The sequence below is a fragment of the Octodon degus genome, unplaced genomic scaffold, assembly GCF_000260255.1.
Source record: "Octodon degus isolate 3935 unplaced genomic scaffold, OctDeg1.0 scaffold00043, whole genome shotgun sequence".
In the NCBI taxonomy this organism is placed as follows: domain Eukaryota; kingdom Metazoa; phylum Chordata; class Mammalia; order Rodentia; family Octodontidae; genus Octodon; species Octodon degus.
The window spans coordinates 10,273,051-10,287,972 of NW_004524619.1; the positions used below are offsets into that span (position 1 = coordinate 10,273,051).

The 14,922-nt window shown below is 37.7% G+C and overlaps 2 protein-coding genes across 3 annotated transcripts in view; one reads left to right on the forward strand and one right to left on the reverse strand.

The window, feature by feature from the left end:
- The window catches only part of LOC105742234 (cytochrome c oxidase subunit 7B, mitochondrial-like), a 6,967-nt gene extending 4,920 nt beyond the window's left edge, over positions 1–2,047 (reverse strand). The window contains exon 1 of the mRNA XM_012514823.1: positions 1,987–2,047. Coding sequence (XP_012370277.1) covers positions 1,987–2,047 — 61 coding nt within the window. The remainder of the gene's footprint in view (positions 1–1,986) is intronic.
- Sfmbt1 (Scm like with four mbt domains 1) overlaps positions 1–14,922 on the forward strand; it is a 157,092-nt gene that overhangs the window by 25,926 nt on the left and 116,244 nt on the right. The window lies entirely within an intron of this gene.

Genomic DNA, 14,922 nt, shown 5'->3' on the forward strand with positions numbered 1-14,922 from the left:
GTTAATTGACAGAAATACAACTAAAATTTATTTAGTTTTGGTATTTTAACTTGGGTCTTGTTACATAGTTCAACTGGGCCTTGAACTCAATATGTAGTCCAGGTTGGCCTTGAACTTGCAGTAACCCTCCTGTTTCATCCTTCTAAGTACTGGGATTACAGGTATGTGCCACCATACCCAGCAGAAATATAGCTTCCATTTTTTAAACATTTAATTTTTGCCTGGGGTAATTGGTGAGGAGATTTAAATGTGGTACTCTTGGTGCAGACTTACTCAAGAAACTCCACTTAGAATTTTGATGTGTTTTATGGCTTAAAGTGTTATATGTCTAATACACCAAGTTCAAACTTATTATCTTATATTGAAAGAAATTCAGACTATCTCTCAGCATATAGTTCTTATATATGCTTTTCTCTTTAATTTTTTTTTTTTATGAGCAGAATGTATTTATTGAGGGAAAGTTCCTGTCCTAGAGAGGGACAGGAGGGGGGCCCGAGCGGGTTGTTCCCCAGGAAGCTGTCTCTCCCAGGGACTTCTGTAGTGTAAAACCATGTGGGGCTAAGATGGAGAAAGGGAGAACTCACTTAGGTGGATGTGGGGTGGGGTGGTCAACCAATGAGATTACAAGCACCATTGCTCAGGTAAAATTATATATATATGCTCTTTTGAGTTATACTTTTTTTCTTTTTGAGACAGGGTTTTGCTATGTTGTTCAGCCTGGTCTTGAGCTCACTGTTTAACCTAGGCTGCCCTCAAACTCATGGCAGTCCTCCTGCCTCAGCCTCCTGAGTCCTGAGATTACAGGCTTGTGCCACTATCCTTGTGTGCCATTTTCTCTTCTCTAAAAGTATATGCTAACTTTCCATTATTGTAGCAGATACTTGAGAAAATCAGCTTTAAAGAGAAAAAGCTTAAAAGACTCAAACAAAATTTGGACAACTACAATGAGCAGACATTTCTCAGAAGTACAAATAGCCAATGAATACATGAAAAAATGTTTAGTAACTCTGGCTGTTAGATCAGTGCATATTACCAAAACACCAGGGTTACATCTTCAGAAAGATTGGCCATCATCAGGAAATCAATAACAAACTGGTAAAGCTGGCGGGGGAGGAGGGGCTTGCTTCTGTGTTATTGGGGGGAAGGTGAACTACCCACAAGCACCGTGGAGATCAATATGGAGTTTCTGCAAAACACTAAAACTAGAAATTCCATTCAACTCACTATTTGAAGTACAGGTATCTTCCAGAAGGAGTTAAGGATATCATATTACAGCTATAATACATACCCATGTTTATAAAAACACAATTCATAATGGCTAAATTTTGGAAGCAGCCAATATGTCCATCAACGGATGGATAAAGAAAATGTACTTATACATTATGGAGTACTATTCTGCCATCAAGAAGGATAAAGGAATCATTTATAGAAAAAAAAGGATGGTCCCTTGAGACCATAATGGTAAGTGAAATAAGTCAGACACACAAGCGTAAATGTCATATAATTTCTTTTATATGGGAAACCCCAAAATATAAATAAATGAAAGAGCAAAATAAAAGAGAATAAAAGACAGGAAGATACATTTTTCACAAAACAGAAGGGAACCGAGAGATGGTAGAGGGGGAGGAAGGGGATAAAGAATTAAGTTGTGTTATATATACGTGCTAGTGTCCCATGATTAAAGTAGTCATTGTGCACTGCCATCATACTCATAAAAATAAATTGTAAACAAGGAGAAAGGTTTATTTTAGCTCATGGTTGCAATCCATGATTTCTTAGCCCTGTGGCTTTTGGGTCTGTATATGTAGGAGGTACAGCAAGCTGCTTACTTTGTGGCAGCCTGGAAGCAAAGAGGAAAAGAGGATGCGATTTGGGTCCCACCATCCTCTTCAAGGACATGAACCTGGTGGCCTCACTTCTTCCATTAGGCACCACTTCCCAGAGGTTCCTCCATTTCCCTACAGGGCCACTGTTGAGGGATCTAACCTTCAACAATCCGGTCATTTGGGGAATACTTGAAGGGAGCTAGCTGGATGTGGTGGTACATGCCTGCAAGTTCCAGCACCAGGAGCCTGAGACAGGAGGATCATCTTGAGTTTGAGGCCAGCCTGAGCTACATAGTGAGTTTAAGGTTAGCCTGAGCTACATAGTGATTCTCTGTCTCAAAAAAAAAAAAAAAAAAAAAAAAGGAGGAACTCCATCTTCTTTTTAGCTCTGACTTTCCTTGTTAGCTTTTTAGAAAATTTACATATTAATAATTTTCTTTTGGGAAATAGAGTTGATAAGGTAATATCAACTCTAGAAGTTTGATGAAATGAAATTGGATTTATAGATACTACTGTATTTTGATTTTTTTTTCTTTGTTTTTGTTTTAGAAATCAAACTCAACACCTCGCACTTGCCAGGCAGGTGCTTATGCTGCTGCTGAGCCACATGGACCACTGTTTCTTTATATTTCTATAATATATTTAAAAATTCCAGGGGTTGGGGAGATGGCTCAGTGGAATAAGCACTTCCTTGGCAAGCGCAAGGGCCTGAGTTCAATCCTTGGTTCCACCAAAAAAAATGTTTGGGGCCAGGGAGATGACTCAGCAGAATAAGCGCCTCCCTGGCACGCGCAAGGGCCTGAGTTCAATCCCCAGTTCCGGGGGGAAAAAAAAAAAAAATCCAATCCCTAGGATGTTATACATCAGTATTTACCTTTATTGATTATTACAGAATATGTCAATTCTCAGGTTATCTTTGGCTAAAGCTGTTATATTTTTATCTGGTAAGATATTTCTGTGGTGTGGATTCCAGTAAGATTCAGGGACTACTTCCTAATTTTTTTTTTTTGTGGAACCACGGATTGAACTCAGGCCCTTGTGCTTGCCAGGCAAGCACTTATTCTACTGAGCTATCTCCCCAGCCCCAATTTTTTTTTTTTTCCCCAGAACCAGGGATTGAACTCAGGCCCTTGCGCTTACCAGGCAAGCACTTATTCTCCTGAACTATCTCCTAGCCCCTACTTCCTAATTTTTAAAGGATCAGATAGAAGTTCAAAATGTGTTTAGAATTTTCTCAGCATCCTTTCTGCCTCTGGCTTTGGTCTCAGCTGTTGTTCAGTTTCACTAGGGTTATAAAGGGGTTTCCTAGTTGTTTTTCCATTTTCCTTTGCCCTTGCAGTATTCTGGTGAAATAGACAGACCCTGTTAATAGGTAAATAAATCATATAATGTTACTCCTCAGAATTAACTGCTATAGCTAAATCCTTTCTGGCAGGCTGAGGCAGGAGGATCACAAGTTCCTCCATATATTCTTATATTTTAGTAATGATCCTTACTTAGTCTGTCCCACATGTAGGTTTACATCAATTAAATATATACCATTTGTACTGCAGAGTACAGGGCAGCCAGAGCACTTGAGTGAGACTGTATCTCAAAATTTTAAAAAGGCTGGGAATATAATTCTGTGTGAAGGCTCTGCGTTCAATTCCCAGTACCACCATGAAAACAACCCCTCCAAAGAAAAAAGAAGAGAGAAAGAAAAAAATGCGTAGGATAATGTAATTCTAGGAATTGCTTACAAAAGGAAGGCCTAGAGAAGCAAAAGGGAAAAGATGTTTCGTAAACCCCATTTCCCCCCAGTGCTGTCACTCAGTGGGAACTTGTGCTCTTGCTAGTGCTCCTGTGGAATAGATGGAGAAGTAGATGGAGAAAGTGTTTTTCTTTTCTTTTTGGGTACTTCATGCTGCCTTAAGGGCAGGTTTGGTGCAGCTTTTGGAGCTAGGAATCGAACCGCAGTCCTATGTGCCTGATTGCATTTGCTCAAGTGGTGCTTTAAACAACTCAGCTCTCTAGCAAAGCCCCCTCCTGTGGAATAAATGGAAGCGCAGTTTACAAGGAGGTTTACAGTGTTGATTTCAGGTCTGGTAATTCAGGGGAGAGTATATAGAAGGGCCAGTGTACTCTGCAGTACAAATGGTATATATTTAATTGATGTAAACCTACATGTGGGACAGACTAAGTAATTTGGGCTGTTAATACCATAATAATAGCACAGGACAGTATTTCAGATCATTACTAAAATATAAGAAAGCTAAGGATTAAGGTTGAAACAGAGAGATCAGAAGTTCAAGCGCAGCCTGGACAATTTAATGACTTACGGAGATTCTCTCAAAATAAAAAAATAAGAAAGGGATTAGGGTATAGCTGGGTGAGAAGGCCTGGGGTTCAGTCCTCAGTACTTAGGGAAAAAAGTGCTAAGTTTCAAGGTCAGTTTGGCTAGTCAGATCCATGTTTTGAACTACAAAACTAAATCTAGCTTCTTGAAATGATACATAGCAAGAAATATATCTTCACTTGTGGTGGTGATCTAGTGTGATTAAGTGCTCATTTCCTTGAGTTCAGTAAGTCTGTGGTAAGGCCCAGTCATGCCCTAGATTAGATCTTTGTCACTTAAAGCATCATACTGGCCTCTTCTGGTGTGATTATAGTCTTTACTCAGGGCCCTGCTATCATTTAAGGTCTAAAAAGTGACCAGCTAATGTGAGAGCTCTTAATTCAGTGGTCCCAACTTTCCGACCTTGCTACACACGTCCCTAGTGCTCTGATCCTGTAGGACTTGGTGCCAGTTTTGCGTTGCTCCTTTTTCTCTTTTTCATTCTCCTCTTATGAGGAAGGACACTAAAATCTAAACTACATTAACATTCAGTGCTCATCATTGATAACATGAACTTGTTGTTAATAAGCCTTTATTAAAATTAGAAATGAAAACAAAAAAATAGGGCCGGGGAGATGACTCAGTAGAATAAGTGCTTCCCTGGCAAGCACAAAGGTCTGAGTTCAATCCCTGGTTCCAAAGGAAAACACACACACACACACACACACACACACACACACACAAATAAATTAGAAATGGCGGGGACGGGGAGATAGCTAGGCAATCTTAAGTGCCTGCCTGGTATTGCATGCCATGCTGAGTTTGATCTCTGGTACTGCATGCCATGCTGGCTCCGGAACCCCTGGTATGCTGTGCCAGCCCTGAAACTGGGTGTGGTGACACACAGTTGTAATCTCAGCACTGGGGAGGCTAAGACAGGAGGATTGCTAGGAGTCTGAACTGCATAGCGTGACACTGTATCAAACAAATGAACGAACAATTAGAAATGGCAACTTTTAATTTTCTCAGTTCTTATTGTAAAATAAAATTTACCATTTAAAGTGTATAGTTCAGGATTAATAAATAGGTTCATATTGTTGTTCAGCTATCACTACCATCCATCTCTGTGACCTTTTTATCGTGTAAAACTGAGAAGCCAACCATACCCATTACAAGAAACTCCTCTTTTCTCTGCCTCTCCCCCATTGCACCAGGCAACCACCTGACTACTTTTTGTTTCCATGAAATTTGACTATTATAGGTACCCCCCTGTAATTGGAGTCATATACTGCAGATTTGTCTTTTTGCGACTGATTTCAGGTAGTGTAATGCCCTCAAGGTTCACTGATATTGTAGCGTGTGTCAGAATTTTTATTTTTATTTATTTATTTAGTGGAACTGGGGATTGAACTCAGGCCCTTGCACTTGCCAGGGAAGCACTTATTTCACTGAGCCATCTCCCCAGCTCCTCGTGTGTCAGAATTAACTTTGTTTTTAGGAGGATTCTTTTTTTCTTTTGGCAGAACCAGGGATTGAATTTAGGCCCTTGCGCTTGCCAGGGAAGTGCTTATTCTACTGAGCCATCTCCTTGGCCCCTAACTTCGTTTTTAAAGTTGAATAATATTTCATTGTATATCAACACATATTTTGCTTATTCATTGTGAATAGTAGCATGTTTGTTTCCTCAGGATAGAGGGAGAGAACCAGGTATGGTGATGTGTACTTACAATGCTGCATGGTGGATCCTTCCAGGAGGATCACTGAAAGCTCCAGGCCAGCCATACATAGTGTAAGGTCAGCCTACACTACATTGTGAGGCCCTGTCTCATAAAGAAAAAACAAAATAAAAAATGAAAACAATAGGAATTGATACCTCCTTTCTCTCTGCCCTTCCCCCACTTCCTGCATCAGTTAAGATTAGTTTAGGGCAGTATTGGCCTTTCAGAGACTGAGTGCCCAAACTGTGTCCCAAAGCCCATTTATTTATTGTAAAATGCCAACACCGCAATTAAACCTGAATGCTAAGGTTTTACTTTATTAGGTGAGAGCACAGTTCTTTTTATCTGTGTACTCTGGTGTTATCAGAGAAGACCCTAATACACAATCAGGAGTTGTTATCAGCTCATTTAAATTAAATTTTTAATGACAACTAAATGAACTTGAGTCACAAATATGTATGTGATCTGGAGTTACGTATTCTCCTTTTAAATGCAGTTTATTTTTTTAAAATCAATTTATTTGATATAGAGTCTTGCTATGGAGCTTGGGCTCGTAGTGATCTTCTTGACTCAGCCTCCGCAGGGCTGGGATTACAGGTATGCTCCCTATGCCCACTTTCTGGCTGGCATAGCATGTGGTACTGGGGATCAAACTCGGGTTCTTGCATTTGCCAGGCAGGTGCTTAGACTGCCAAGCTATCTCCCCAGCCCCTGTATTCTCTTTTGACCTTAGGTGTAGTTTTAATGTATTAACTTTTTATTGTGGAAAAAATTAAACTTATATAAATAGTAGAGATAGTATAATGTAACTCCATTTCCCTGTCACCTAGCATTAATACTTTGCTGTCCTGAAGCATTTTCTAATGAGTTTAGTTGTAAAACTCTTGGATTTTTTATTGTCATTTTTTCCTCTTGACATGGTTTTAAGCGAAGTTTTATCTTAACCTACACTGGCAGATTTAATGTCTACCAGTCAGTCAGAAGAGTAGAGAACTAATAACTTAATTTGAACCTTCAATACAAATGCATAGAGTATAAAATAAACACATTATTGCTAGAGCTGCACTTCAGATTAAATTATATATAGAATATTACTGTTAAGCTCAATATAGTCAATGAGAAAACCTCTGTTTCCACTTATAGTATAGAAAAAAATCTGTTATAAAATGGGGTGGAAACCGAGATATAGTTTGGATATGTGTTCTATCTGCTTTCCTTTCTCCATCTTTGATTTGTGGTTTCTGCCACTCATTCTACAAGTATATTTTGGCACTATTATATATTACAAAAAAAGAAACAAAGCTTATATTAGAGGGTGGTAATGAAGGAATAAGTCAGTAAGGAAATAAATAAAATCTAAAATTTAATAATTGTGATAAATGCTAGGCAGGAAATCTAGGTGGCATGATAATCTTTTCTAATCAATACAGTGATTAGAAAAGGTTTTATGTATTGGTGACTTTCATACTAATATATAGGAAGTGAGAAGTAGTTGTGTGGAGTACTATGGGCAAGGTGACAATACTTGGAAAGACATTGAGGCTGTATGTAGTCTTTGGTGAATTAAAAACTAGTAGAGGTGATATGAGTGAAAAGAAGGTGGTGTGCTAAGTATGGACTAGATTTTGCAGGACTCTGAAGATATCAGCAAAGAGTTTGGATTTCAGTATTTAAGAAACTACTGAAAGGCTTTAAGAAGAATTGCAGTTTTCCTTCCCTTTTAAAAGACATCTGTATGCTGTGTAGAAAATGGACTTCAGAGTGTGTAAAGAGACAATTAGTTGTCTAGGTGGCTTGAACATTATCATGGTAGTGAAAAATAAAGTGCTAGATTTCAGGCCTGTGTGGTAGTATAGACTCAATAGGATGATGTAAGGAGTGGACGAGGATTGTGAGAGCCATCAGTGATGGCCTGTAAATACTTACCTTAGAGAGATGGGGAAGCATGTGGAAGTTTTGGGTTTTGGCTATTATTGTTGTTAAAATGAGATTCTAAATGAGTAGTTGGGTATTTGAGTCTGATTATGCTGGGAATGAGTCCTCATAACCATTGGTCGTGTTTATAGTTCAGAGTTTGTGTGATGTCAGGTAGGAAGAGAATGTCAAATGTGTATGTGGAAATTAAGAGAACTTGGAGCCAAACTCTGGAATTCTCAGCTTTAGAGCTTGTATGATCCTGGAGGAAACAGCAAAGGAGCTCAAGGATTGGCTATAAAGGAAGAAGGAAAGATGAGGAGAGTAGAGCTATACAGTATTAGCAGAGAGGAGAGGAGGGGCTGTGCTTTACTGTGTACAATGCTATGTAGAATGGGTGGCCTTGTGAATAACAGATAATGAAGCCGTAGGAAGCTCATTGATGACTGGACTAGAGCACTTGCCAGTGATATCTAGGAAAAACTGAAGCTAGATTAAGAGAAAGCAGGAAGATGTACATAGATAAGCTTCTGAGAGGGACATCTGACTATGAAGAGAAAACAGAAATAGAGAAATGCTTGGAGGGCACAAGGGGGTCAAGGAGGTCAAGGAAGTCTTTCTTTTGTTACTCTGGTGCCCACAGTAGAGTATGTTTTTGTGCTGCTTTTTTTGAGTAATGTGGGTAGAGCAGGATGTGGACCAGAGGGAAGAACTAAGGGTTCTTTGTGAAGGAAGTTGCCTAGAACTTTAGAGAAAGGATTTACCTTTGTTTGAAGAATGAAAGCACCTGCAAGCTGTTAGTAGAAAAATAAAGGAAGTTCTCAGCACTCTCACTTTACTCTGCAGAATTAACTTTTTTCTTTACCTAGTTCTTGCATTCAGTTTTCTAAGCCTACAGCATTGTCTGGTTTGTATTAGAGAAATGAAAAAACAGAAATGTCATACACTGACATTTATCTTTTACAGAGGAAGAGAGTTTAGAAAGAGTGCAAGGTGTATATTGATGCTTATAAGAAGTTATGTTCATTATGTTAAGATAGTTAACTTTTTTTTTCTTCCAGAACTAAAGGCATAAGCTACAGGAGAAGCGAGGCGGCATAGGGATGCTTTATTTTATGGCATCCTTTCCATTTTCTGTAGGAAGTTGGTATTTTATCAGATTGCTCCCTACCCCTTCCAGTATTGGAGATTGAAACATGACTTTCAGACTGAGCTACATTCCTGACCTTTTTTTTTTTTTTTTTAATTTTATTTTGAGACAGGCTTTTATTAAGTGCTCTGGCTGGCTTTCAGGTCCACCTGCCTCATCCTTCCGCAATTCTGGTATGGCAAGCATGTGCCACCATACCTGGCTTCAGGTTGCTCACCTTGTAACATATTACAGTCCAATCCCTGCTATTTGAAGATTTCCTTTATTACGTGTTTAGTACTGAGTCATGTGGAGTGGATATGGGAAGCTACTTATGATCAAGTGGGAGTTTATGCTACCAAGATGGTAGTGACCTTATGTATTGTTTACTGATTCATCCCCAAGACTTGGAATAGTGCCTGGCAGGTAATAGACCATAAGGAGGTAACAGTTGGCTGGGCATGGTGATGTATTCTTGTAAGCCCAACACTCAAGAGGCTGAGGCAAGAGGATTACTGCGAGGCCATTTGAAGGCTAGCCTGAATAGCATAGCAAAACCCTGTTTGAAAAAAAAAAATAAAAGAAGTAACAGTTGAATGAATAAACAGCCATGAAAATAAAATAAAACTGCACTATATTGTATTAGTGAACCTGGAGAGCAAAATGACTGCCATATCTTCATAATGAAAATATTTCCTCTTTTATTCAGATCAAATTCTTTGTGAAACAGTGTGATATGGTAGAAAGAACATGGGTACATTACTAGTTTAAACAGATGCAGCTCATCTCTTCATCTTCTTATAGCTTGGATATGTTTCTTAACCTCACCTTTGTTATCTGTAGGATGGGGATAGGGCTAATGTACTTCACAGAATTGTTGTATACTTATCCTGTATATATAATGTATATAATGTATATGTGACATATTATAGTAAGTTCTCAACAAAAGCTGTTTGTTGTTAGTTTTCTATTTTCTCAATACTTACAAGTTTATGTGCTGGAGTTAGACTTAATTCCCAATAATTCATTTTCTATAAGAAAAACAAATGAACTTCCATTTTTCTGATTTCTAGTATATTAAAGAACAGAGTGTGAAAGGCAACTAGAAAACCTATAGACAATAAGAGAAGATATCTATGTCCTTAAGAGGATGAAGGATTTTTAAACAAGATATAAAAGTTACCAACCATGAGGGAAAAGAATGATAAATGTGACTACATTAAAATTAAAACCATTATCAATAGGCAGTATAAAGAGACTGAAGAAATGAACTAGAGTAGAATAAATTTGAATTACATGTAACTGCCAGAGTATGTAAAAAGCTCTTTCAAATCAACAAGGGAATGAATCAGTTTAGTAGATAAATGACTTGAAGGCACTTTTTTTTTTTTTTTTTTTTTTTTGTTAGACAGGGTCTTGCTATGCAGCTAGGCTGGCCTTGATCTCACTTTGTAGCTCAGGCTGGTCTCAAACTTGCAATAATCTTCCTGCCTCAGCCTCCTCAGTGTTGGGATTACAGGAGTGTGCCCCCACACTAGGCTTTAACAAGGCACTTTTTAAAAGAGGAAATGCAGTGGTCAGTAAACATAAGACAAGTTGTTAAACTTCACTGTAATTGGGAACATGGAAATTAAAACACAGATGCTATTATACATTCACTAGATTTGTAAAAATGTAAAAATATCACTATAGGAAATGAGAATGTGGAGCCATAGGACCTTTTATTCACTACTGATTTTGTGAGTTTCTGCAGTCACTTTGGGAAGATTGGACGTTGTCTGCTTTAAAAATTGTATGTATGTTCACTCTGACCTCAAGTAGATTTACATGGCTGTATCCGTGGGCAATCTCTGCCTTGTGTTATCATGATTTAGGCTGTGGTTGTGTCACCAGAGTGAGGTGAGAGTATGTCATAGTGTCCCAGGGTGTCAGTGAGCCCAAAGCTAGTGAGTTGCACTATTTTGGAGTTAGGAATATGAGCTCAGAGTTCTAGTACTTTTTCTTTCATAGTCTTTTAATTTACAAATGATTGTGTTCTGGAACATCCCACAGAATGTGTAGAAAGCCCCATGTTTTCATTAACTGTTAAATATAGGGCACTACAAAGACAGTCTTCTAGACCAGAGAAAAACAACTATATTATTTTTGATAAAATGACTATTTCTTACCATACATTTTCTGAGGAGGAAAAATGAAAATTATATGCTTTATTTCTTCTCTTATTCAAACAATAGCTCACTGTAAAATTTATAGTTCAGTGGTTTTTATATATTTAGAGTTGTGCAATCATCATTGTAATTAATTTTAGAAAATTTTCATTATTCCAAGAAGAGACCTTATTTACATTAGCATTCCCAATCCATCTTCCCCCTGCTTTGTCACCCCAAGGTACCACTGAATCTATTGCCTCTTTAGATTTGCCTGTATTTGACATTTTATGTAAATGATATGTAATATGTGGTCTTTTGTGTAGGCTTTAATTTAGCATAAAGTTTTTTAGTATCATCCCTGTTTTAATGTATTTCAGTATTTCATTTTTTATTGCCAGATAATACTATATCACATTTTATTCAATCATTAGTTGATGAACACTTGGATTGCTTTCAATTTTTTTTGGCTTTTATCAGTAATGTTGCTGTGAATATTGCTGTACAAATTTTTTAAAATATTTTTTAAATTTTTATTTATTTGTGTGTGTGTGTGTGTGGCCAGCTCAGCCGACCAGGGGGCAGGGCTGGCTGTCATGTGGTGCTGGGGGATTGAACCGCGGTTCATGTGCCTTGCTAAGCTTGTTCTAAGTAAGTGCTTTAGACCACTGAGCCATCTCACCAGCCCAGTACAAATTTTTATAGGACATGTTTTCATTTCTCTTGAAAATAAAATCATTGACTCATATGGTAACTTCATGCTGAACTTCTAGGGGAATAGTCAAAACTGTTTTCCAAAAAAGCCGTACCATCTTACATTTTTATCAGCAATACATGCCATTTTTGGTTTCCTTAAATCCTCACTGACCCTTATTATATTATATTATATTTATTTTTGATCATAGCCATTCTTGTGGCTTTAACTGCAAAATGCAAATTAAAATGTAGTGAAATGTCATTATATACTCTCTACAGTGTTTAAATACAATATATAAAAGTCTGACTTACTGGAAGTGAACATGTAGAGGTCTGCTGTACTACACTTTACATGACTATGTTTCATGATTTCAACCAACATACCTTTGAGTACTTAGCTGTTGTTAAGAGTCCATCCATCCTGAAAGAACCTAGGACTCACCCCTGTCAGGGACAGTGATGCCTGATTTTTGTTGTGAGAATAAAGAATGTAACATAGCTGTACAGTTTATAAGATTGATTAGATGTACTATTGCTCTCCAAAGCTTTTTAGAAAGAAAGACCTAATATCAATAACAGCTCTCAGATGTATTTCTTATTGTTAGCTGATTCTTTAGATAGCAGTTCTAAAAACTGCAGAATGGTTTGTTTTCTGTCCTATATTAAAGCTGTAGAATACACAGTAAAATGTCTTGAGAGGAAATGATAGAAGATGGAGAAATGCATTTGTGGAAAAAAAAGCCCTACGTACAAAAATTTTACTTTTGAATGGCAAGCAAGTTAGTATGGAAGAATTAAAAACCTTAGGTTTTGGGTTTAGTGGTCATTCTTTTATTCATCTATTTATTTTTGGAACTGGGAATTGAACTCAGGATCGGATATTTGCCAGGCAGGTGCTATGCTGCTGAGCCATATCCTTATGTATGCAGGAAACTTCTGTCATTGGCAAATATACATGGACTTAAAGTGAAAGGATAGAAGACAGTATTTCATGCAGATGGAACCTGAAAGCAAGCAGGACTAGTCATACTCACATCTCAAAAAAGCAGACTTCAAGATAAAATTAGACAAGACAACACTGCATATTGGTAAAGAAAACAGTTCATGTAGAATATTTAACAACTGTAAATATGCACCAAACATTGATAAGCCCAGATTCATAAAACAGACACTGCTTAACATAAAGGGACATATAAGCTCCAGTACAATAATACTGGGTGAATTAAATACTCCACTTTCACCAATAGAGAGGTCAGAGAGGTCACTTGGTTAAAAAAAATTTTACAAGGAAACATCAGAGTTAACTACACTATTGAGTCAAATAGACTTAACAGATGGTTACTAAACATCCTGTCCAATAAATACAGAGTACACATTTTTCTTGCACCTCATAGAACGTTCTCCCAAACAAATTATATTTTAGATCATAAAGCATGTCTTAACAAATATAAAAGCACTGAAATAATTCCTTGGATCTTAACAGATTACAGCTGAATGAAATTAGAAATCAATAGCAAGAGAAAATACAGAAACTGTACAAACACATGGAGATTGAATAATTCACTTTTTTTTTTTTGAGCAGAATATATTTACTGGGGGGAAAGAAAACATTTGTTCAAGAGAAGGACAGAAGGGGGACTCAAGCAGGTTGCCCCAGAACAATTCACTTTTGAACAGCCAGTGCAGTATTAAATGGTGGGGAGAGAATTAAAAGTTCCTAGACTCAAATGAAAAAGGAAACACAGTGTATCAGAATTTCACATTAAATTGGGGCTGGTGAGATGGCTCAGTGGTCTAAAGCACCTACTTAGAACAAGCTAAGCTAAACGAAAGCACAGGGACCACGGTTCAATCCCCCAGCACCACATGCCAGCCAGCCCCGCCCCCTGGTGGGCTGAGCTGGACACACACACACACACACACACACACGCATAAAAATAAATAAATGTAAAAAAATTTTTTTTTAATTTCACATTAAAGGCGATTCTGAGAAGGAAATTCGTTGCTATGAGTGTTGATTTGTTGCTATATCAAAAAATCAGAGAGCTGGGTGTGGTGGTATATGCCTGTAAACCCAGCAATTGGAAGACTGAGGCAAGAGGATTGTTGCAAGTTCAGGACCAGCCTGGTCTGTGTAATGAGGGAAATTAATGGGATGTGGTTTTGTTTTGTTTTTTATTTATGTATTTAGTACGGGGTCTACAGGGTCTTACTACACAGATTGGACGCATAGTGATCCTCTTGTTTTCAGCCTCTCAAGCACTGGGAATACAGGCACATGCCACCACACCCAGTCTCAATCTCAGTCTCAATGAGCCCTGTGGTTGGTGTCGGCATGGCAAGCCAGGGATGGAATGCTGGTCTCTGTGTCAGCCTAAGCAGGCACTTTAATCCACTGAGTTGTCTGGCCACCTCTAAAGAGTATGTTCACCACCTTTTTTTTTTTTTTTTTTTGTGACTAGCTCAGCCCTCCCTGGGGGGGAGGGGTTCTTGCACAGCACATGGTGCCAGGGATTGAACCTCCGTCTGTGTGCTTGCCTGAGCAGATGCTTTAGACCGCTGAGCTATCTTACCAGCCCTTGGGAAGTTAATAGGATGGATAGGATCAAAATGTCTGGATTGAAACCAAATATTTTATGAAATTAACTGGTAAAATAAATGAGGATGGAAAGTAAATATAATTTGTTGAGTGATTTTATTTTTTTGAGTTTTATTTTATTTTATTTTTTGGCATTAAAATATGTACTTTATTGCCTTTCATTATAAAAACATGGAAAACAGTGGAAATAAAATATTCTATATATCCTAAATACAATGTACAATGCTTAGCTAGGGGTCCCTGAGATTTAGCTGGGAATATTTTATTTTATTTTTTTTCATAATTTTATTGATAAACAAATAGTGATGAGACAGTTTCAAACCAAATTGGTAGGACAGTTTCAATAATTAACACATTTTATACATTCTTCCTAGTGGTTATTTGCTGTCCAAGATGCGGACATGATATCCTATTTACAAACTCTATTAGAACAAATCCCTCTATTCATTAAGAGAATATAACTATATATCTATCCTAACCATTTTTTTCCATAATTTTATTGATAAACAAATAGTAATGAGACAGTTGCAAATCAAATCAGTAGGACAGATTTGATAATTAACACACTGCATACATTCT